Here is a 23,395-nt window from a genome sequence, read left to right as displayed (position 1 = left end):
TTGGGACACGCTTGCTGAAATCTGCTGTTGTGGCCCTGGGTTTAATATAAAAGCACGTCTGGGGCACTGTGAAGCTTACCCATGAGAAGCCAGCGCAGGAGGGATGCAGGTGGGTCCGAATCGCTGCCTGCGCTCAGGTACTTCCTTCATTCCCAGGGTGTCTCATGTTCTGCAAGGCACTGCCCTGGAGTTCAGGTTGCTCACATGCTTTTGCAGCTGAGGGGTTGGAAAGCACTGGAAATGAACATTTTCCCCTCCCCCACCTTCTTAGCCAACCTTGCATAATTTTCCCTTTAGCCTCCCTAGACAGGTTCGTTACAATTCCCCGCCATTAATATGCAAATATGCCCTAGAGGAAAAGAGAGCCTGAATTTATTAACATGAATCTGTTAACTCTTTCACTGCTGTACTGGACTTTGCAGACAAGAGGATGCTTTCCCCAGCCTGGAAAGCTGTGAGAAAGAGAGATGCCATGAAAGGACCACCGTAAAGTGCTGTGTGAGGACAAAAGGGAGCAATGACCCCGCTGCACTCTCTGAAGGCCAGGTTTCGTGGGTAAGCGCAGACTTGCAAGTTGTTGAGACCTTGATTCTGCCTTTCATTTCTGCCAAAGGCTTCCTGCACATGCCAGGGCAAATCATGCAGACCTTTGGCTAACTGCTGGGAGCTGCTGAGGGAAGGTGGCAGCATCCTTACACTGCAACCTCTGCCACGTGCTGAGAGTAGCGGGGATATAGCTCTGTGCTTCATCCGTCTGCAGCCATACAGCTGGACGACCAGGAGGACAGAGGGAATCAAGCTCTTGGGAAAACTCCAGCATAACAAAAGCCTGGCCTGTGTTCCAGCCCAGGTGGCACATCTGCCGGGTAGCTGAGACCTGTAGCGTGACACAGCAGGCCAGGACCCCACCTGTGCATGCTGGGGCCAGGAGCTGGGGGGAAGCAGAGCCAGGAGAGCCTGGAGGAGCCCAGAGGGCTCACTAAGCTCAGCAGTTTACCAGCTGCCCACAGCAGCCGTTGCCCACCTGGCGGACTCATGCTTCAGCATTTCTCTGGGCAGGAAAAGCATTTTGATAGCCAAACAAATTGTTACCTATTGGCTGGCAAATTTGCAGCCTGGCTCTAACTTGGTTTTCGCTGCCACAGTGAGATGGGGTGTAAATTCCTCTTCCTTAATTCAAGGTACATAATGACATTTAATCATCCAAATGTGCACCTCCTTTGACAATTCATTTCCCTCCAGCCTCCTGCCACAATTGCGTCTTCTGACCAGAGCCCTATAAAAGACAATTCTTTGACTCTGTTGCAAAGGAAATTAATGTCTCTTGCTCTCTCTCTTTTCTTTTGTTTGTTTTCCAGCAGGATGTATTTCAGTTTGCGCCATACGGCTGCTGTTTGACAGGAATATTCACTTTCACGCTTCTCCAGGTTTGCAAAGTCAGGACATGAAGCTGTATGGCCTTCTCCCATCCCTCCCCCTTTCCCCAGTCCTTTCCACCACCACCCCCCCTGCCCCTCCACCCCAGGTAACTGTGTTGTTTCTTTTGCCTTTTGGCTTCTGCTTTGCAAGCATTTCTGGTGGCTCTTGGTTGTCCCATCGTAACACCTCCAAAGTTAACTAGATTTCCTTTTGAGCTAACTGTGGTGAGGGAGATACCCATTTTCCTCCAAGTGTGGATCCTGACTTGGTCCAATTTGGGCACTCTCACCTTCCTTCGGGTTCAGTTTCTCCACTGCCAGCTGTCTGTGAGCCACCACCCCCACCACAGCATCAGCTCCAGACATGATCAGCCGGGAGCACAGCCATGAGAACAGCTGGTATGGGTGCGCAATGGCAGTTCCAGCAGCCTGGCTGGGTGCAGTCTATTTTTCGGGAGGAAAGAGCCAAGAACCTGCCACCTCCACACAGACAGCAGGAAGGCATGCACAATGGGAAGAGGAGGGTTCAGGCACATGGAAACACTTGGAAATCACTGTCAGATGCACATGCACACACATCCATCCATGCTCCATCCTGAAATAATGTATTCCGTCAATACTCATGCAAACATCCAGGAAGAGAGAGCAGCCCAAATCCCCTCTCCTGCATCCATGCCAATGTTGCCTTCCTCTCCTGCCTCAGACCAGTTTGGCCCAGTCACATGCTGGACCAGAAAGGGAAAAATTAGGATACCAGGCCCTACCTCCAGGGACATATGGTCTGTGCCCTTGGTCATTCAATTTTTAGTGTAAAAGCTGGAGCGAGTAGTGCAGAAGGCTTTGAAGACAGCAGCCTAGCTCATCACATGGTAGTAGCCAACATCCCTTGCCCAAGCGGTGCAAAGAAAACAGCATATTTTGGCATCAGCTCTTGAGTAAAGCCTCCTAAGATATTTTTGACAGTCCAACTTGAATTCAAGTCATGTTGCTACGAGAGCATGATTTTCAATTAGTTTGAAATCAGATTCTCCATTTGCGTTTTTTGGTCTCTGACAGCATTCTCTAAAGGAAGAAAGCATGTCCCTGGCATGTCACTGGCCAGCCAGAGTCTGCTTTACTTCCGTAGAAATAGGTTTCTTCTTTCCTTGTGTCTGATGCAGGTTGGAATGGGAGAAAATTAGCCTTCCGCCCCTGTTGTATTAGGCAACAGGCTCAAATACATTCCCAGAGTGGGGTCTATTACAGAAATGGCAGCCACGTTTCCCCCATAGCTAATTTGATTCGGCTTGGCTGGCGAAGGGTCTGCACAGCACACAAAAGCTGGGGTACAAAGATCGTGCTGACGCAGATGGAGGGGAGAATCCGGCAGTGGTGGGAGAGCAGAGCGTGAGGGAGAGGCGGCAGTGGAACGCAGAAGTGTCACCAGCTGTAGGCCTCGAATGTGCGTGGTAGGCTGGATTCCTCCCAGGTAGGCAGGCACAGCTAGGTGTCACCCTGCCTTGTCCAAATAAACAGCTACTGGGCATGCAGGGGAGGGGAACTCAAGCTGCCTGTCCAAATGCTGCCCTCTGTGGAAAGTTGTGACTGGGGCAGATGGGCTTGGGTAAACGTTGGGCCCTTAACCTTACACAATGTCCACATCCGCGTTGGGGTAGCTGAGTGCCTTCAGGTCTCTGAAGCAGACTCACCCGGGACTGGCCAGCATCTGTTTGAAGGAAATGCCCTGAGCAAGGTTGCCGGTGTTGGGGTTTGCGGCATTGCTTTAGTTTGAAAGCAGCCCAAAAGGGGATGTCTGGATGAAACGGCTGCTTGGCGTTTAGGGGGTGGTTATGGGGAGACCCTCTTGGGGTCACTTCAGGGCTGTGAATTTGCTCCTTTGGCTTTTAGCTGAAAGTAGCGTTCCTCCACGTTAGGAGTCAAATCGGAGAGCCTTCCACGGGGCTGCTTCCCAGACAGGGTGCTGCGGTGTTTCCCAGGCTCTGCAGCTAACGAGCTGCCATTTTCTGACAGGGAAAACGTGGCGGTGGCAGATACGGAGTCGGGGGGGACCCCGCAGAGCTTTTAAAGCCCCCGGCTGTGGCAGCCAGTCCCCGGCCTCAGCGGGAGCCAAGGGACAAAGAGGGAAAGACGAGCGCGTGCCCTCGTGTGCGCCCGGCGGTACGTGTGCGCGTGCCCGCGTGTGCTCTTAAGTGTGTGTGTGGGGATTGTGTGCACGCGCGTGTGCCCGGCGGTGCCTGGACGTGCGTGGATATCGGCGGGCATGCACGTGTGCCCTGCAGCGCGCGCGTGACCTGGAGGGGGTCCCGGCGAGGGCGAGTGACATGGCGGGCGGGCAGGGCGCCCGAGGGGAGGGCCGCCCCATGCCCCGCGGTGACACCGGCGCCGCGCCGCCCGCCCGCCGCTTCCTTCCCCCATTCACAAACCGAGGAGAACATGGCCGGCTGGCTGGCGGAGAGGCTGGTTTTTTTTTTGTGGGTTTTTTTTTTTTTTTTTTTTTTTTTTTTTTTTTGTGAATGGAGGCGGTGACGTCGCCCGCGCCCGCCCGCCGCCTTCCGTCCATTCATGCGGCCCCGGTGCAGGATGAATGGGCGGGGCGGAGGGCGGGGTCGCGCGCCGGCCGCCGCCGGGTAGTAAAGGCTCTGCCGCGCGCACGGGGGTGCGCGAGTGGCACCGGCAGCGGCGCGCGTGTGTGTGTCCCTCTCCCCGCCGCCGCCGCCTCCCCCCGCCCCGCCCCCCCCCCCCCCCCCCCCGTTCCCGCCATGGTGGCCACCGAGGGTCTGCGGGAGATGGAGGGCAGCGCGCTGCGGCGCCTGGTGTGCCGCGACGAGGCCGGCGCCGGCGGCCCCGGGAGGTGCCTGCTGCTGGACTGCCGCCCCTTCCTGGCCCACAGCGCCGGCCACATCCGCGGGGCGCTCAACGTGCGCTGCAACACGATCGTGCGGCGGCGGGCCAAGGGGGCCATCAGCCTGGAGCAGATCCTGCCGGCCGAGGGCGAGGTGCGGGCGCGGCTGCGCGCTGGGCTGTACGCCGCCGTCGTGGTGTACGACGAGCGCAGCCCGCGCGCCGAGGCCCTGCGCGAGGACAGCACCGTGGCCCTGGTGGTGCGCGCGCTCCGGCGCGACACGGCGCGCGCCGACATCCGCCTCCTGGCAGGTACCGCCGGGGGGGAGGGGAAAGAGTGGGGGGTGCGGGGGGCCGGGGCGCGCGTCCTGGCTGCGGCTCTTGGGGGGGGGGGGTGTCCCGCGTCCCGTTCTTCTCGCCCCGGCTGTCCCGCCAGAAGTTGGGAGCCGGCGGCGGGGGAGCGCGGGTGCTGCGTTCAGGGCGGTGGGGAGCGCAGCCGGCGGGGCGGTGGGGTCCTGGGACGGTCGGCGGCGAGGGCATCCCTCCGCCCTACCCATGGGTGGCCCGAGAGAGACGCGCTCTGAGCCGCCTCAGGCCGAGTGGGCCCCGTGCCTCTGCCCGGCACCTGGGGGGCAAAGGCGCAAACCCGGAGGGAAGCAGGGGTGTGTGTGGGGGGGTGTGTGTGTTCCCCCCCTTCGCTTGAGTTCATCCCCGGCCTCCCGGCGCAGAGGAGGTGTTTGTGCAGGACCAGATCGCTGGTGTCAGGCCGGCGTCCGTCTGCAGCGGGCAGAAACCCCCGGGATGCCACTGTCCTCCCTTCTCGACCAGAGCAGGGGTCGGGGCTTTCCCCCCGTGCCGTGCTCGCGGCAGCGTCGGCGCGTATTAAATGAGATGCCGTGAGCAGTTGGAGCTGCCGGTCCTGAGAATTGCCGCGAGATGATTTAAGGGAGGGGGATGCTCAGCTGGAGTGCCTGGATGTGCTCTGTGGGGTCTTTTCTTTTTTTTGTTTACAGCCTGAGAGTTAATTTATTCCTCGGTTTACTTACAGCAGGGGTGAGGATGCTTATGCAGAGTAGCAAATCCATTAAGAGGCTTCATAGATGGAGGAGCCGGTGCTTCTGTTGTACTAGATACAGTAAAAACAGCAGGAGCTGTTCCAAGGATGTGATACGATGCGCTGCTGCGGGAGCACCTGCACAGCAAGGGCTCGCTCAGGAACATGCTTCTGGGTCCTTCGCCACGAGCCGTCGTGGTGCTGGGAGCTGCGCGTGTGGCAGGAACCGCTGCTGTGCTTCAAGGGTGGCCTTCGTCAGCTGAGGGCTTCTGGTGCCCCTGTGGCTCTTACGGGACCTGTGCTAACCCAGCCCTGTGCCTGTCCAAATGCAAATTTATTGGGTGCAGACCCAGATCTGTCTGGTGCAGATCAGGCTGCTGCCAGGTTTCCTGACAAACAGCCCGGCTGGCTATCGTGTGGCGATGGGCACCTGTGCAGCGTGGTACCTGTGCCGGGCAGGGCCTGTGCACACAGCTGGGAGGTGCACGGCACTGGATGGAGTCGCTGGACGTGGAGCTTGGCTGGTGGGGCGTTAGATCTGATCAGGCACATTAAAGAGAAGCATCTTTGTTTGAAAGAGTCACTTTGATTTTCCAAGGAGGGAGCCTGTGTCTGCACATCACCCTGGGCGGCTTCTCCCTCTCAGGATCCCACTGGAGTGGGATGTGGTAGGTGCTGGGATTTTGGGATCAGACATCCTGAAGAAGTCTAACAGGGGCACTTGTTTCTGGGTGCTCCTCCAGATCGAACCAGTAGGACTGCAGAGGGATGTCAGACCCTGGAAACAGCAGCCTCTGCAAACTGTCCAGCTCATGTGGGAGGGACAATGCAAATTCAGTGATGCATACGCATGTTTCTGCTTTAAGGTACTAGAGCCCTTCCTTGCACAGGGGGAGAAAACCATGAAGGACACTGGGATGCTGGCAACACTGGTCTCTAGCCGCCTAGGGAGTCCTGGGCTGCTTTGCTGGAGATGCTTGCATCCACTGGTCTTCTGAACATCCTGCCTTGTTCAGGGCAGCCTCAGAGCTAAAGCTGGATAAGGAATACATGTCCTGCTGTGTGTGCTCTGGCAAGCCCAAATCTGCAGGTGTAGGTCGTGTAGTTGGGGTGAGTCTGCAGGAGGTAGCCTGGGAGTCAGGGCTTGGTCTAGCTAGATTCCTGTGATGATAGTAAAATACCGGATTTCTGTTGGGTTTTAAGGCTCAAGGTCAGACTCTACAAGGATGTGAGGGTTGTTGGTTTGATTGGAATGAGAGATGGGAATCTCAACAGAAGAGTTTATCTGCAGCCAACACTGCAGTTTCCCTGTCCTGGGAAGCCGATGGGGTTTGCTCTTGTTTTACCTGCTGTTAGGAAGATCTGAGCTCACCTTTGCTTATCCTCCCGGCAGCAGGTCAAAGGAGCAAGCTGCTCTTTCACAGGGTGCTAACCTCCATGTTCAGCTTGCACCCGTGTCCTTGAGAGGCAGTGGACACCTCTCTCTGGAGAGCAGCTTTGCTGTGGGGTTAGGGTAACTGTACCTGGCCAGTGCCTACGCTTCCCCCTGCCTGTTGTTTTGGGAGCTCTGGGCTGGAGGGTCAGGCTGGGAAAGTGGGAGACCTCCCCGTGCTTTGTGTCTGGGAAAGCTGGGAACTAAACTATCTTTGGCCTGGGGGCAGCTTTTCCCTTTAAAGTCAGAGGATGCCGGCAACAAATCCTCACTCCATCATCTTAGAGAGCAACCCTGGGCTCGGTCTGGGGTTTTGCCTGGTAGTGTGTAGGGGACTAAACCCTGGACCAGAGACTTCGGGCAGCCAAGAACATTGCAGAGCTCTTGGGGAGCTCTGGCTCCAAGGGAGCGGTGGGGCCTCCAGGATTCCCCCACTTGCTGCCAGGAGTCTGGTTGCTCCTCCTGGGGCAGGAGACCACTCTCCATCGCTGTAGCATCATCTAGTGGTGAAGGGCACAGTGAGACACGTCAGCTCCAGCTGTGCTGTTCTGCAGCGCTGTGAACATAGCCTGGGATAACGCTTCGTGCCTCTCTTCTTGCAGGGGGTTATGAGCGTTTCTCCTCGGAGTACCCCGAATTCTGCGCAAAAACCAAGTTCCTGAGCAATGTGTCACCCCCCAGCAGTGCTGAGCCCCTGGATTTGGGCTGCAGTTCCTGTGTGACCCCTCTTCATGACCAGGTATGTCTAGAAGCCCAGTGCTCAGCTATTTTGACTGCTCCTTCCAGCATTGCAACCTGGTCCTGCCCGAGTCTCTCTGCTCTCCCTCAGCTGAGGCCCGCAGAGCCAGAGCCCTGCTCCCTCTCCTCTCGTAGGAGAACATGGCAGTCCTCCTCATTCCAGGGTGTCTGTGCTATTTGGGGAGCAGACAAGGCCAAATCCCATTAACCACACCTGCCCGTTCCTGAAAGGGATGAAGAGGGGTAGGGCTGAAATGGGTTAACAGCCCAGAAAGGCAGCCTCTGCTCAGGGCTTGCAAGCCATCTGGATGTGTGTCCTGCCCACCGCTGTCCCCTGGTCACCCCCGTGTCTGTTGTTTTCTTCTGTAACAGGGTGGCCCTGTGGAAATCCTTCCCTTCCTCTATCTTGGCAGTGCCTACCACGCTGCCCGGCGGGACATGCTTGATGCACTGGGCATCACAGCCCTGCTGAACGTCTCCTCAGACTGCCCCAACCACTTTGAGGGGCACTACCAGTACAAGTGTATCCCCGTGGAGGATAACCACAAAGCCGACATCAGCTCCTGGTTCATGGAGGCAATTGAATACATAGGTGAGTGCCTGTGCAGAGGAGCCGTGTCTGTGTGTGTTTCACTCGGCGGGGGCAGGGAGGTTCCTGCCTCAAAGACCTGGAGCCTTTGGCTCAGAGGGGATGGGGATCCAGCAGGGTCCAGGCCAGTTATTGCACTGGTGGGAGGGAGGTCAGCTACGACCTGTGGGTTTGGCAGTGGGTTTGGCTTTGTTGGAAGGGTGTTGGTCTCGCGTCTCATCCCCTGTTGCCCTCCAGACTCGGTGAAGGAGTGTTGTGGCCGGGTCCTAGTCCACTGCCAGGCTGGTATCTCCCGCTCAGCCACCATCTGCTTGGCTTACCTGATGATGAAGAAGCGTGTCAAGCTGGAGGAGGCCTTTGAGTTCGTCAAGCAGCGCCGGAGTATCATCTCCCCCAACTTCAGCTTCATGGGGCAGCTGCTGCAGTTTGAGTCGCAGGTGTTGGCCACCTCATGTGCAGTGGAAGCTGTCAGCCCCTCGGGGACACTGCGGGAGCGGGGCAAGGCCACCTCCACCCCCACCTCCCAGTTTGTCTTCAGCTTCCCAGTCTCTGTGGGTGTCCATGCCACCCCCAGCAGCCTCCCATACCTGCACAGCCCCATCACCACATCGCCCAGCTGTTAGCTCAGGGGCTGGGGCCAGCCAGGCAGATAGTGCCAGGTGCGGAGGGGGCAGGGGGGCATGGAACCCCATGATGTTAAGCAATAGTTCTGGACACTGCCGTTCACCCTGGACTCGATGTCTTTTTCATAGAGAAATTTCTTACCTCATCTTGTTTTTTTTGCTTTTTAATTTTATGTTTTGAAAGCACGGGAAATGGTAAAAGCCACAAACCCTGACATTTTCCAGGCTCTTTGGGGAAGGGAAAAACCAGTATACTGGGTTTCCTCAAGTGCCTGGTCTTCATCTCTTTCCATCCCCATTTTATTGTTGTGTTTTCTAAAAAAAAAAAAAAAAAAAGACACACCTCCCTGTGTTTCTGCCCCTAGCCCATCTGGGTTGAAAAGGGAGCAATACCCTCCTTTTATTGTGCAGCAGTCTTCCCCCTTGCAAAGACTGACATGGGTGTGTGTGGTGGGTGCTGCTTACCTGAGCCAGTTACACTGGGTGACATGCAGAGCTGCAGGCAGGGCCTTGGGGCAAGCAGGAGTGGTGGTGGCACAGGGCTGCCTACAGTCAGCCTCACCCCTGCCAGCGCCTGGGGAGGCGATGCTGCAGCTTTTTGTCCAAGCCTAGAAAATGCCTCATCTTCACTTCAACCCACCTGGAGCCTTATTTCCCACCCTGCCTCTCTTCTTGCCCCCAGTCCAATCCAACACACAAGATGCCTGTGTGGCTGATGTACATATGTATGGTTTTGTTCCTTTTTTTTTTTTTTTTTTTTTTTTTTAAGAAATTTAACTTTTTATTTATTGCCCGAGAAAGGGAGGAAACAAATTGTTTGGAGAAAATAAAAATAAAACAGTTTTCAACAGTTGTGGCTGGCGCAGGTTTGTCCTAAGACCAAGACAGAATAGCAGTTTGTGCAAACACTCAGCTTTCAGAGAGCAACTGTTAAAAATGTATTTATTGAATTTTAAACTATTACAAGTATTGCAGATCAGACATTTAGCCAAGCACATTTATGGATCAAACTCGGTTGTTACAGAGATGTTACCTAAAGTCCACCATGTAGGTAGGCTGAGAACCTGCCCATCGTCGTCTTTGAGAGAGAGGGTAAAGGAGGAAATAAATAAATGATATCCCAGCTCCAGGTAATTGGCAACCAAGAGAGGAAACATATAGGGCTAGTTATGAAAACAAGTTATACAAAAAAAGGTCTAAAAACTCAACCCCCAGGTACACTGCCATTTGGGTTGGCAGAGAAAGCAATTAGGAATGAAGGTACACAACCTTGCAGGACTGCGGCACAGAAAAATCCCCATTTCAGTTTCCAAAGCTGAAGCAAGTTCTGCAGATGTTAAGAAGAAAGTGTCAAAATTACATTGTAATACAGAGACTCTAATCAAACTACCTTAGTAATGAATGGAACCAACACTAGAACTTGCCACCAACAGGTTCAGCAAGAGAGATACATCAAAACCAGTCAGATAATACGATCTGACAGGCATATGTGTTAGTGTAATGGGAATTGCATGTGTCTTCCATTCCCTGCTGATTCAGGGGCTCGTTCACCTTGCTTCAGAAGTCTTAACACACATATGCTGTCCCCTGATCCTCAAGGTTTCACATCTACTATGTGTTCAGAGAGGGGAACACTGCTGCTCCCTCTCTGCGTGCGTGTCCTGCCTCTCTCTGAAAGATCAGGAGAATGTGCTCTGGACTGTGCCAAAGCCACCACCTCTGATCATCAGTGGATTCAAGGCTAGAGAGGTTCACAGGCCACTCGCAACCTGTGGCTAGAACTGAATCTCTACTTTCCCATGTCTTCCCCAGCAAGGCTGCAGCATGGCTTAAAATGACTGAAGCATGCATTAGATGCATCTCCTTTTAGATTTCTGAGCCAGATTTTCTGTGGCAAAGCAGCATGGAAAGGGAGAAATTCCATTAAAAATAAATTCACACATTTCCTGACCTTCAGCTGCTGAGAATGATTAGCAATATTCAAACTAATCTGTTTTGTGGTTGGCCCATTCCTTTTACGCACCTTTTGAAAAAATCTGTTGTGGGCAATTTCTGTTAACAGTCCCATGTGGAAATTCTAGGTAGTGCACGTACTGTGCAAGAGCTCTGACTTCACTGCAGGGATGCAGGAGGGTTTTTTGAGCAGATTTGCCACTGTCTGCCTAAGTAGTTCCTGCAGGCCACACAGTGTCATGATATGTTAGCATCCTTCAGTGCTTCACACGTTCACAGGGAGCAGACATTTCCTCTAACCTACAACAAACAGTAGGATCAGCTGCCTTCCAGAGCCAAGGAAGCACCCTTCTCCAGAAGCTACTCAGTCTCATACCACATGCCTCTTCTGTGTCTGCTGCCCACTGAAGCCAGCAGTGCAGAATATTTTGGGGGGGCTTTCTTTTTGCTTCAGTGTAGAATTTTGTTTTGGGGTATTCCATTATCAACAAGCAAAGTGTAAAAGTTTGCAGGCAAAATAAATTCCAGCTGCATAATGCAGTGGGATTCAATTGCATCACATACAAACATTCAAAACAGAGGTTAGAAAACACATTGCTCATTCCTTGGACTACAGACCCATAGTGACTGCAAAACGGTGGAACTAGTACAAGAGGTTTGTAACAGTCTCCATGGAGCTGGGATCAAAATAGACCAGCAGATAAAAATACGGATGAGAAAATAAGATACACCTTATTAAGGTACTGTACTCTCTGCTTTTAATTCTAACATAAGTTTTGTTGACAGCATTCACACTGCAATGTCACTCTGCACCAGGTACCCAATTCATCTGTCTCATGGAAACAATTTCAGGAATGGAGAGCAGAACCATCCCTTCTTTGCTACGTGGTGAAGTTTCTTTCTGTTTTGCCTATTAAGGTCCTGTTGCAAACTGCACAGACATTTCAAAATGCTGCCTCAAAGAGACATGGAAAAAAAATCAACAGGCCTGAAAGACAACTGTCCCTTTCCCCAGCAGACACCACGTTCTGTCCCAGTAGGAATAGCTCTTTCTGGAGCCAGCGAGAGGTGCCCAGGCTCCCAAGCCTGTGAGATGGCTTAGCCCAGTGTGTTCTTGCATCCTCAGCTCCTACCATGCCTCCATCGGTGACCCAATGCTGCAAATGAGCATCCTGTTAGCAGGGGGATTGCCCTTCTCAGGAAGTTGAAAAACTTCTTCATTTCTCAGGAGGCAGCAGCTGCCTGGTTATGGGGGCGTGCTATTTTTAAGGTCCCGTTCTCTAGAATTCAGAGGCATCAAGTTAACTCCCTCAGCTAAAGCAGCAGCATCTGTACCATAACAACCTGCTAAACACTGCTCTGCCACCAAAACCACGACCAACTTTTTCATGGGCAACTTCCATATCGATGGGCAGATCCTCACTTTGTTTTAAACTGTAAGAGGAGCTACAACAACATACGCCAGGAGAGGCAGATACTACTCCTGCACGGGTTTCTACGACACACACACGCATTATCAGGCCTGGGTATTCCTCTGTCTCTGGCCACAAATGGATATGAGATCATGCCATTACGAGACAAAAACCACTGCAAAATTACTTCCTCACACAGCACCTTCACTCTGCACAGAACATCAGATACGTTAACACTGGCAGTTCAAAGATACTGGACAGTATTTTTATCCTCTAGAAGTTCAAGGCTGCAGAAGAAATCCAGACTAGCCATTAGTTCAATCAGCACACAGGAAACGACAAGCAAGAACAGAATCTGGTGTGGGCTTCGTGGGGTTTTTGTTTTTAGGTTTGTTTTTGTTTTTGAAAGATGTAAAGCTTTTAACTTCCACACCCACATGAACCATTTTGCTCACCTAAGCAGCACAATTGTTTTACCATTTAAAACTATGCCTAACTGGGGATGGTGAGCAACACTCACTCTCAACCCTATCTGAAACCCTAGTGTAGGTAGGCACATCCCCCCACTCCATTATTAACTAAGTTAAAAACAAATCCCAAACTTAAATGATGAATACAAAGCTTCAAAGCCTAGTGGTGACCTTTGCAATCCTAACACTATAAACAAGTAGCCAAAATACAAGCACCCAATTTTATCAATGAAATTTGATTAAAAGGACAACTAGGCTAGAGCCTGGCTTGGACTTCAAAGCTATATTTAATCAGGTCACAAAATGAAGCGACAACCATATATCCACTGCCAGCTCAAGAAAAATAAACCCCAAAGTTCAAGATCTGTTGGAGTATTGCTATTTCTAATGTTTTCTTTAGAGATATTACGAACAGATGATATGCAGGTAGCCAGATTGCATCACATGACTGATTTTTACAGTGGGTAAAATTCCTCTGCAAGGATTGCTTCAACATTAATGTCTTAATGTTAAAAATGAAAATTTTGTGTCTTAATGCTGAAAGTGAAAAGCTCTTCAGGTTTAAGTTTGTTTTATCCAAACATGTCAGCAAAATCCCACTTATGGGGAGCACATATATTTTTTTAGAAACTAAAAGCACACTATTCTGTCATTTCCTTGCTTTAAGGGTGATAAAGCCTGAATGCATAAACTGGATCACCAGATACTAAATAGTGCTGGTTGATAGGGAAATGTACAGCGTGTTGTGTTCAAAATAACATTTTTTTTCTCCAGTCATTACATGCTCAACACTGAAGCACATCTCCTGGTGTTGCTTGTTAAGAAAAAAATTAACACAGCTTGATTTTCAACCTTCTCTGAAGCTGTAAAAGCAACACAAAAAAGCAATAGGTTTCTACTTTTGTTAAATGCATATCCTCCATGAGGGGGACTTTTGAAATTGTGTGATGCTGTGCTATGCAATGCTTAAAAATAACTTCTCCTACCCAGTGAAATAAACCTGGGACCCTGCAGGGAAGGGGATTAGAGTAAATAAATCCTAGCTTTGTTCTCTGGTATATCTGCAAACAATCCACTTGCCAACTGATGTTTTAAAAGCTTGTTCTCAAAAATGTAAAATCGATATTAAAAAAAATTATTATTTTTGTAAATCCCTTAAGCTCTTCAACTGTGATGTCACACACAAAGTTATGACATGAAACAGCTATAATACACTCTCCCTTACTGGTATGAAACCCATTTACTGGGTCTTATATTAGAGGGACATGAACCAGATATGCTCTCATGTATGCAATCTTCTGACTTTTCACCTGCTATCTTCCAGCAAAACCATACGCCACTGTAACTGGAGAACATTTCACAAACTGTATGTACTTAATAAGGAGCCTTATAAAACGTTCTCTTAGAGATGCCAGCAGAGGGCATTGACCTGCTCTATGAAGTTTTTCCAAGCACAAGAGCCGGTTTACCCTTGCAAACACTTCCTAGGGCTTCCCCCAGAAAACTCAAAAGCAGCAAACTTACACAATTTGTTTCCACTCTAAAGTTACACTCATTCATATTATCGTTTGCTCAGAGGTGTGCAAAAAAACCCCCTATATTGAAGAACTGGACCTAGCCCCTTCTCAGATGAAATTCATATTGCATTGTTAATGATTTCAGTCAAATTGACTTTGTGCAAAATATCTTTAAGAAGGTTCCGGCTCAACTTCAGAATACAAAAGGAAAATAAATAGTTGACTAGGATCTCTTGAAAACATAAAATGAATGGTGTGTACTGAAAAGAAAATTATGGGCTTAATGCAATTTATCTGCAAATAAAATAACTAGAATAGTAGTGTCTGAAATTTTAACATGTGAGATGGCACCAATAAAGATTTCTGTTTGCACAATAATGTTCCCAAAGTCTAGATCAAAACCCCATTACTTTATACATGGTAACTGCAGAGACTAGGAGCCTGAGATATGTTATTAAAAGGCAGTCCCTTGTAAACTTTCCTCAAAAGGAACAGTAGCAGTTGAGTATGCAAGAGTTACTCATATTGTATTCATCAAGACAGCAATGCTTTACAAAAGACATACAGCTTATTTCCATGTTGCTAAGGATTTTATATGATACTGATTTTCTGAAACATGTATCCATCCAGTCCAAGGTTGAAGTCACATCCTTCTTCACTGCTCTGTAGCTACTAGGTCTTTTGCTCTGCTGCTGTTGCTGTCTGTGAGGGAGCCTCTGGTTTCACAATCTGGTATGTAATGAGATATTCTGGGTATGCCTGAAAGTTAAGTCAAGAAAAAAACAACACTGCTTTATGCAAGGGCATACTCAGCAAGTTCTCATTTTGGATTTCACTAGACAGTGATCAGGAAGCACAGTGCAAGAATCAGCTCTATGCAGAGTGCAAAAGAAAAAGGGAGATTTCAAACCTAGCGAGCACTAAGTGGGAACTGCTTGATGTAGTTAATACCTTTGTTAATACACTGTTAGAAAGAAAGATGTTTCTTCCATGCAGACACTGCCAGAAAATGCGTGTGCAACAGGAATTTACAGAGTTAGTCTCCTTGTTAGCTAATCCTATGGATCAGTCAGTGCCTGTAAGTTATTAAAAAACCTCAGATGACCGATGTAGTCTGACCCTAAAATGCTCACTGACTTGCCACATGACCTGCAAACACCTTCACTGGCAGTAAAATACTTGGCACACCCAAAACATGTAATCCAGGTGTCTGCCCAGTGTTTTCTCAAGACAGTTGGTAGGAGGTTCAGTCCCAGAACAAAGCTAAAGTTGCTGGAGGGCAGGGCCCCAGAGGAACCTAGACAGGTAAGACCAGGCCAACAGAAGCCTCATGAAATCCAGTAAGGGCAAATGCACCTGGGATGAACGAATTCCTTGTAACATTGCAGGATGGGAAGCAGCTCTGCTGAAAAGGTGCTGGGTACCCTTGGTTGACAGCAAGCTAAAGCAGAATCAACAGTGTGTCCTGGCAGCAATAAATGCTACCAGCATCCTGTGGTACATCAACAACAGTGTAGCCAGTCAACTGAGTGTAGCGATGATTGCCCTTTATTCAGTACTCACTAGACCATATCTAGACAACTGCATACAACTTTTGGGCCCTGCAATACAAGAAAGATGGCAACAAGCTGGAGCCAAGTTTGGCGAAGGACCAGTAAGATAGTCAGGGGGAGAGAGCACAGGATAAACAAGAAGGGGCTGAGGGAGATGGCCTTATTCAGTTCAGAAAAGGGAAGGCTTTGTGGGATCTCATAGCAATCTTCCATTACATATGGAAGGCTACTGAGAAAACAGAGCCAGATTCTTTTCTGCACTGCACAGCAGGAGAATAAGATTAATAAAACAGGGGAGGTTTCTATTGGAAACAAAGAACATGTTTTTTGCTCTGAGGATAACTAAACAAAGGAACAAGCTACTGAGAGAGGCTGTGAAACACCATTCTCCAAGGCCTTCAAGACCTGCCTGGTCAAAGAAAGCCCTCAGCAATCTGGTCTGAACATAGCATGAACAAGACGCTGGCCTAGGTGACCTCCCCAAGGTTCCTTCCAACCTGAACTTATTATATAATCTTGGAGCCTGGATCCAGAGTAGTAAGCAAACCACTTTTCTAGAGTAACGGCCTAGCTGAGTTATTCAGATTAAAAATCACCTCCTGAACATTGTTGTGCTACCTCAGTTGCCATTTAAGGGTAGTCTCTGGCAGACAGGGACACCATCACTACTTGGAATCTACAGGTAAAAAGCCCAGAATCTGCATTATCAAGGGTGAGAAATGCATTCTTGTTGCTGCAGTAACGCCAGTAAAATGCAATGGGAGAACCAGCGCCCCCTGAGAGAAACTACTACTCTTAACAGACTCCAGCAGTGCTGCACAGGGGAAATTAGGCAATTCTGCATGGTGTAAATCAGAGCAGCTCAGTGAAAATGAGTAGCATTTGCTGGCTTGATGCAGTTCACTGTTTACTTCCACATTTAAATGAAAAAAATGTAATCAACCAGGTTATCACAGCACACTTGGTATGGAAACCAGTCACATCCCCTCGCCAGCTCCAAGCTCTGCCCTTCCATAAACCCAGTCCCTTGCTAACCTACATACCTGTTCTCCTCTATAGATAACATATTCAGCATAAGCAAGTCCATTCACGCTTGGCCGGCCAATAACAGAATGGTGCCCTGGAGGGGCATGAGCCATTTTCATTGTGCTGAACTGAAGAAAGGATTTTCCAAGGGTCACTCTACAGAAGAGCATTTGTCTGAAAGGAAAAAAGAAAACACGATTTTAAAATATCTTACCAGGAGTTGCACGCTTCCAGAATGATTTCAGACTTTTGAGTTTGTTACACTTAATTTCTCAAGGGTTTTTTGAGAAACATTTTTAGAAACCAGTTCTAAGGCTGTATAAAACCCATCACAAAAAAATCTTTCTTGACATGCAGAAGGGAAAACACATATTTTGTTTAGCCTTCACATGGAGACCTGTTCATTTTATATAAAGCTGTTGAAAGAAGGTGAAACTCTTTGTGTTCCTACCAGCAGGGTACAGACAGGTGTCAAAGTGCAAAAAGCACATTCATCTACTCCAGTACAAAACAAAGCTGTGATTAAGTACTGTTCACCACCTCCAAAATTATCTGATCCATAGTACAACACTGTACTGCTGACCACCACTTTGCACTGCAGTTTTGTTCTGAGAGTGCCTGGAGTTTAATTGCTATTTTCCCCTGACTCTTCATTTTCAAACTTGCTGTTACAAGCCTCTTTCCTGAGCCACAATTCCCTTTGATTTATACTCACTGTATGCTTAGATGTAATTTTTGACCTTTCTGTGGGACTCGCTGCATTTATATCCATTTTTGTTCAGCCTTGACGTATGGAAAGCTGCATTTTTCCTGGCATGACCAAGCTCAAGTGGCTATTCTTTCCCTGCAATTCATCCTGTGCTGGGATTGTAAAAACTAGGACAGCCAGAAGTACATACATGGAATACTGCTGGACTCATACCTGTGGCAGATATAACAGGATCTGTCTTTGTGTGTGGGACAGCCTGTTCCTCCCCCTATCCCATAAACATATTGGTTGCTTTTTGAGGAGTTCTCGGCAAAGTAAATTCCAGCTCCAAACATTCCTCCAATGTATGCATGCCTTTCATCAAATCCTTTGTGAATGATAGCATTAATAAAAGGAGACCCTAGAACAGAATGACATGAAATGATGTGTTATACATACTTGTTAAGTGCTATAGTAATACAGGAGTCTATTTCAAGAGGAGCTTGTCTGCCTCAAATAGACCACTAAGCAACAGAAAGCATGCTCAGTCAGCTGGAAGGGGGCGATACCCAGCAGGATGTAGTGATGTGTGGGATTTATCATTATATACCAAGATCCCATGTGTGACTCATATTTCTTACTCATTTCACAGATCTCATTAAATGGCTTTCCCCCCACTCACATTTCAGCACAATTTATCTTGTCAGTGCACACCTTCTCCAGCAGTCAGTACTGGTTAAGATGGGGCAAGAGGTCAGGACAATCATACCCAAAACCAATTTCCTACGCAGAATCATGGAAGGATCTAGGGCAGGAGGACCCTCAGGCAACTGTCATTTGTAGGCACTTCTGGATGCTTCTAGAAAACACGTTGCTGAGACTCATGGTTGGCTTTGATTCCTTTCCCTCATGGTTGCCTGAAGTGCCAGGGTAAAACGCTTTTCCTGTGTGCTACTTCTTCCCTCTTTTAGAAGATACTCTGTCTTTCTCACAGCAATGTAACATCCTCCCAGCCACTTTACTGGAAATGACTTAGATATGGCTTAGCAAACCCACTTTTTTTTCTTTTTTTTTAAAATTTATTTTTTATCTAGTGTAGTTTCAGACTGCAGTAACCATACAGACTAACTCCACCACCCTCACACCCCTGCATTTCTAGTGCAGAAATACAATTACCGTACAGGATGGTGACACAGCAACATTAACATTGCTCGCGGGTCCTTTTAAGTTTTGGGTTTTTTTCTGTAATTATCAGTACATACAAACAGAGATCACTTCCTCACCATGAAACAACATGCGTTCATTATGATGATTATGATTCTCCTCTGAGACCTCCTTCTGCCTGTGACAGAATCTCTCCCGCAACTTCTTGTTCACGACCTTTTGAATCTGCAGTGGTACAACAGGTCCAACCATACTTCAATTGGAATTGAAATGTAATATAATTTCACAGAATTTGCATAAATTTGACAGGGAAACTAAGAGTAAGACATATGAATGGTATAAAGAAACCCCATGGCTGTTCTGTGTGCAAGGCTGAAGTCTTTCAAACAAGTTGGTAGCACACACTTGCAGATGGTTAAAACTATTGTGAAATTGCAGCCTAAGTTTTCCGGTTTAAGGAATACTTTCAGGCTTCTTCCCTCAGAGTTTGTAATACCACCAAGAACTACAAACTGCCTGAAACTCCTGCCCTCTCTGCTTTGACCTAAGTTGAACAATCTGGGCTAGCTTTTTGCAGCTTGCTGTCTGGTTTAGGTTCAATTTTTATGAAAAGAAACAACTTCTGAGGAAAGAAATTAGGAGATCTGCTGTTTAATCTATCTTGAGATACTGTTCCAGCCACATGCTCTAATACCATGGTGGTTTCTGTAAAGGACTTCACCTTTGGTTGGGAGTAGGATGGAAGCAGAGTTTGCTTCAGGACGTATGATCTACTGGGCCAAGTTGCAAAGGCTCTGCACAGGCTCACTTTTCAAACAGATATACAGCAGGGGTTTGCTGGAGCTCAGGAACACAGTTCTGTTCCCTCCTCCCCCCAAAAAGGAACCAGAAAGTGTACTTTTGCTCAGAAAGACAACACTCCATTGTCCGATATGCCAGGGCTTGTAAAAGGTATTTTTCTAGCTGGCAGGGGCAAAGAAGGCGTCAAGATCCAAAGTAGCATAGGGAGTTAGAAACTTTTATTAAAGTCATGTTCATCCATTCCCCCTCTCCAAAATCTCCTTTGGAAATGCAAGAAAAGACTACACCAAGAAAAAAAAATAATCTGTGCTGCAAAGTCAAATACAGAAGTTATAGATCTCTGAAATTAAATCAGGCTGTGAAACCTAAGTCAGGCTCTTCACCACTTCTGTCTTCAGTATCAGTTCTTCAGACTCCTTTAAGAGCACAAGTGGATACTTCACCCTCATTCCATGCACAGAGTATAGGATCAGTCTAATTTTAGCATTTAGCACTTGCTTTAACTCTGCTCCTGAATATTATTTCAACAAAGAACTTTAAATATAAAAGGGTGATCCATTAAACCAATTCTGCCTGCTTGCTTAAGTACCAACTTATTTTACCACATAGAATTAAGAAGTTTTGAAACTTACCCTGATGACATTGTACCTGTTGAAGATCCCGCCAGCATTTCCACCATCTCGATGCTCCCGGATTGTACTTTGCATCTACATAAATGAACACAACTGAATGTTCAGTGCACAAAGCTTGCTAGCAAGGCAAAGTATTAATGCAATATCTCAGCATATCACTGGCAACAACAGACAATCTTGATTGAAAATTAATTAAAAGGTGTCAAAAAAACCCCAACTCAGTTTTAAACTGAGGTACACCCTTATTTCTCAGGTACCCAATGCACTATGCTATTCCACAATAGAGAAGCTGGATGATGCAATTATCCAATCTTATAATAAAAATCTACATAGGAAAAAGGAGACTAGTGGCATTTGCTATCAAAATTATACACAACTTGCTTTAGATTAGAAGAATCCTTTGAAAATGAATATACAAAAAAATAATTTTGAAGTAGTAACAAATGTGTTTCTCATGAGTACAGTTTGTATTTCTTAGTGACAGGAAAAGCTTGCACTGTAAATTTTCCTATGTCATTAGCTGCCCCTGAGAATTTCAACAGTTTCATCATGTCTTTTCCAGAGGTATTTACAGCTACAGCAACAACATTTAGTAACAGCTCAAATAAATATTCCCATTTACTATAGCAGACAAGCAACCCTTCTGTCAGAAAAGTTTATACAAAAGATCTGCACAAACTCCAGTTTACAGAGTTACCAATAAAAAATATTTCAGGCTCAGCTGGCAGCAATCCTGAATATCTAGACTTTTAAAGACTCCAAACACTTCTGTGCTACAGTGCAGGAACACAAATAGCAAATGCACAGTAAAATGGTGTTTCTTCCAAGCACAACTCTTCAGAAAGTCTATTTTCTGTTATGATTTTTCCTTCAAAATGGTATCTGCTTGTAGTTTACTTAAATAAAAGAGCATGTGTGTGTGGGAGGCAAAATTACAGTCAACTCTCAATTATCCAAGAGCTGTTTATCTGGGTTACAGATTAACTAAGCCACTGAGACAAGAGAAAACAAACTGGTTCACATGCAGAAACAGCCTAAGCACAGAAAATGCCTACAGACTTGCAAGGCCTTGATCCCTTGGTCTTCACTCACTGCCTTTGATTTTCACAGGTCCACCTATCTATGAAAAGCTGTGGAAACCCTTGCTATGAGATGACATCCAGAACACAACAACAAAAAGGCAAAATCGGGATAACACTAAGTGAGCAAACAGACCACTTATTAAAAAAAATTGGCAGGACACAGCAAAATAATTTCCATCATTGCTCTGTATAAAAAGACAAACGAAGAGCCCTAAGCTTCATGTCAGATCTATGCAATTCATACAGCAAAACACATTTTATCACTTTCAACGTGCGTTGCATGCTTTAACTCTGAGGGGTTATAAGTGAAAAGAGAAATACACTGCCACTGGAGCATTAAGAAAGGTACTTGCAATACCTCCTCTTCTACAGACTGATACTCCTTATCGTCAGGAGCAAGGTCAAGGAGAATGGTGCCCTGACTCACACAGTGAAAAGTCAAATAAGGATTGGTGCCTGCAAAGAGAAGGAATTAAAGGAATAAAAATCAGCAGGAGAAAACAATACCAGCTCTATTTGTATCCATCATCATCATTATTCTTCTTAAATAACCCCGGTACAGCAGGAAATGCAAAATAAACACAAGACAAGCACAACCATGAAAAGATAAAGTGCTTTTGTTAGCAGCAGAGGCTTTAAAAGAGAGAAGGAAAATGCATGTGGGACATAATTGCATTTTATTCTTTCTGCTTTCAAGAGAAACATCTGAGAAGTGTGGGGTAGCAAAAAACTCCACCAAGTCCACTCTTCAGGATACAACTGGCCTGTGGGTAGGTACATAGGGCAAATCAATCCAAAAGCTCCTGCCTGGGTGAAACAGAGTCCCTGGAAACTGGCACAGCCTCCACAGCTACCTCAGGGGTGTCCATTCTCTGGAAAGGCAAGTGATCACTCGGTCCTGTATGTCCTCAGTACGTTCTTTACCTGTCACAACCCACCCAGCCACCAGCTCTGCCAGCAAGTACATTTTCATGACATCTGGATTCTTTCAAGCCCTGGTGACAATGCCTACATTTACAAAAGGTGACTTCTGGGAGCCTGTTGTATGCCACGCTTAGACTAACCAGTAAAAGTGTCATATTTACCTTGCTGCCCTCCTAGAAGTCTCTCCACACCTTTTATTAATTTGTGCCGGTGTCCATATGCATTGATCCCAATTTCTTTAAGCTCCTCATGCCCCATGTCTGCCAACACATCCAGGGTTATCTGGAAAGGTGAAAGACCACAAAAATCACTTGCCAAACCTGGCCCAATTCCCAAGGCTGAAGACCCATCAGCTCAGAAAATGGCATGTATGCATGGTGCAACCAAGAGTGTATATATGTTTTATGTTTTGCTGCACTTCTAATTGCTGCCACCTTCTGGCAAGCCTCTCCCTACCACAGGACCTTACCCAGCGGCTACAGTCTGAAGCGGTGCAAAACTTTTACTTCTCTTATAGCAATTAATAGGAGCTGGTTCTCACAGGAGATTCTCAAAAACATTTTTACTTACATGGAAGGAGGATGCATGGAAATGCTGGGACAAATCTGGGAGTATTTTTGAAACATTCAAAGTTTCACATTGTTGTGCAATTCATTATTTTCACTACACAAACAGAAATGGGTATTCTGTAAGTTTACTAATAAACATTAAGTGTGTTTCACATCAACATTATTATGGTGTGTGCTATTACTGTGTGTATATATCCATGTGTGTACTTGCATGTGTATCAAACCAGTGGGTCAGCTATGCTAAGTCATGCTCAACTATTCCACTATTTTTGGCAATAATTAACATTTTGATGACACATAAAACTATTCACTTGGTTGCAATATATGAACATATCTACAATCACCTGACAAACTTTTAAATTTCAAGGTCACAAAGATTATTGGTGGAAGCAAAAAGGTAATAAAACATGATGTCAAATAGCCTTTATGCCCTGTTCTTTTAAAAAAAAGTTTAAGTAAAGCACACATTTTTATTACTATAAAGCAATAGTGCATAGAGGTGATTCTGTGAAAAACAAAGATTTCATCTGGAGGAGATAATTACATAAAATCTACTTCTAAATTTAGACGTTAAACTAGAATGGGAAGCTCAGCAAATAATGGGAAACCATACAACTGGATTCAAAAGAAGCTGGAATGTTAGCACAACTGGACTTGCAGGTGTGAACTCTGTCTACTACAAATTGAATATCATTAATTCAAAAGAAAGCAACTCAAGCAAGGAATTAATAGCTACACTGAACATCCATCCAATTGAGCAAGAAACAACCCCACTGGGATTGCTGTAGAAAAGCCACTGAAGACATTCATCACATGCAACAGAACATGAAAAAAATACAGAGGAAACCCAGATATTAGAAAGCATCAACACAGATCCAGTATGAGTAAGAGACGAGAGCCAAGGTGAAA

The 23,395-nt window shown here is 47.2% G+C and overlaps 2 protein-coding genes across 4 annotated transcripts in view; one reads left to right on the top strand and one right to left on the bottom strand.

Moving 5' to 3' along the window:
- The first annotated feature begins 4,177 nt into the window (after positions 1-4,177).
- Positions 4,178-9,665, top strand: DUSP4 (dual specificity phosphatase 4). The gene is made up of 4 exons (XM_075030087.1): positions 4,178-4,571; positions 7,348-7,484; positions 7,856-8,075; positions 8,310-9,665. Exons 1-4 carry the CDS (start codon positions 4,178-4,180, stop codon positions 8,693-8,695), a joined length of 1,137 nt encoding a protein of 378 aa, XP_074886188.1. The 3' UTR covers positions 8,696-9,665.
- Positions 9,666-10,092: 427 nt separating this feature from the next.
- Positions 10,093-23,395, bottom strand: part of TNKS (tankyrase) — a 143,765-nt gene continuing 130,462 nt past the window's right edge. For all 3 annotated transcript variants that reach the window (XM_075030055.1, XM_075030065.1, XM_075030075.1), the window contains 7 exons: positions 22,079-22,199; positions 21,352-21,449; positions 19,912-19,986; positions 18,598-18,703; positions 17,549-17,735; positions 16,644-16,800; positions 10,093-14,806 (listed from right to left, as the gene is read on the bottom strand). In XM_075030055.1, the coding sequence (XP_074886156.1) occupies positions 14,720-14,806; positions 16,644-16,800; positions 17,549-17,735; positions 18,598-18,703; positions 19,912-19,986; positions 21,352-21,449; positions 22,079-22,199 (831 nt within the window). In that variant the 3' untranslated portion in view covers positions 10,093-14,719. The remainder of the gene's footprint in view (positions 14,807-16,643; positions 16,801-17,548; positions 17,736-18,597; positions 18,704-19,911; positions 19,987-21,351; positions 21,450-22,078; positions 22,200-23,395) is intronic.

The sequence above is a fragment of the Buteo buteo genome, chromosome 1 (assembly GCF_964188355.1).
Source record: "Buteo buteo chromosome 1, bButBut1.hap1.1, whole genome shotgun sequence".
NCBI classification, from domain to species: Eukaryota; Metazoa; Chordata; class Aves; order Accipitriformes; family Accipitridae; genus Buteo; species Buteo buteo.
Note: the sequence above shows the minus strand (reverse complement) of the source record. Positions and strands in the feature narration are given on the sequence as shown.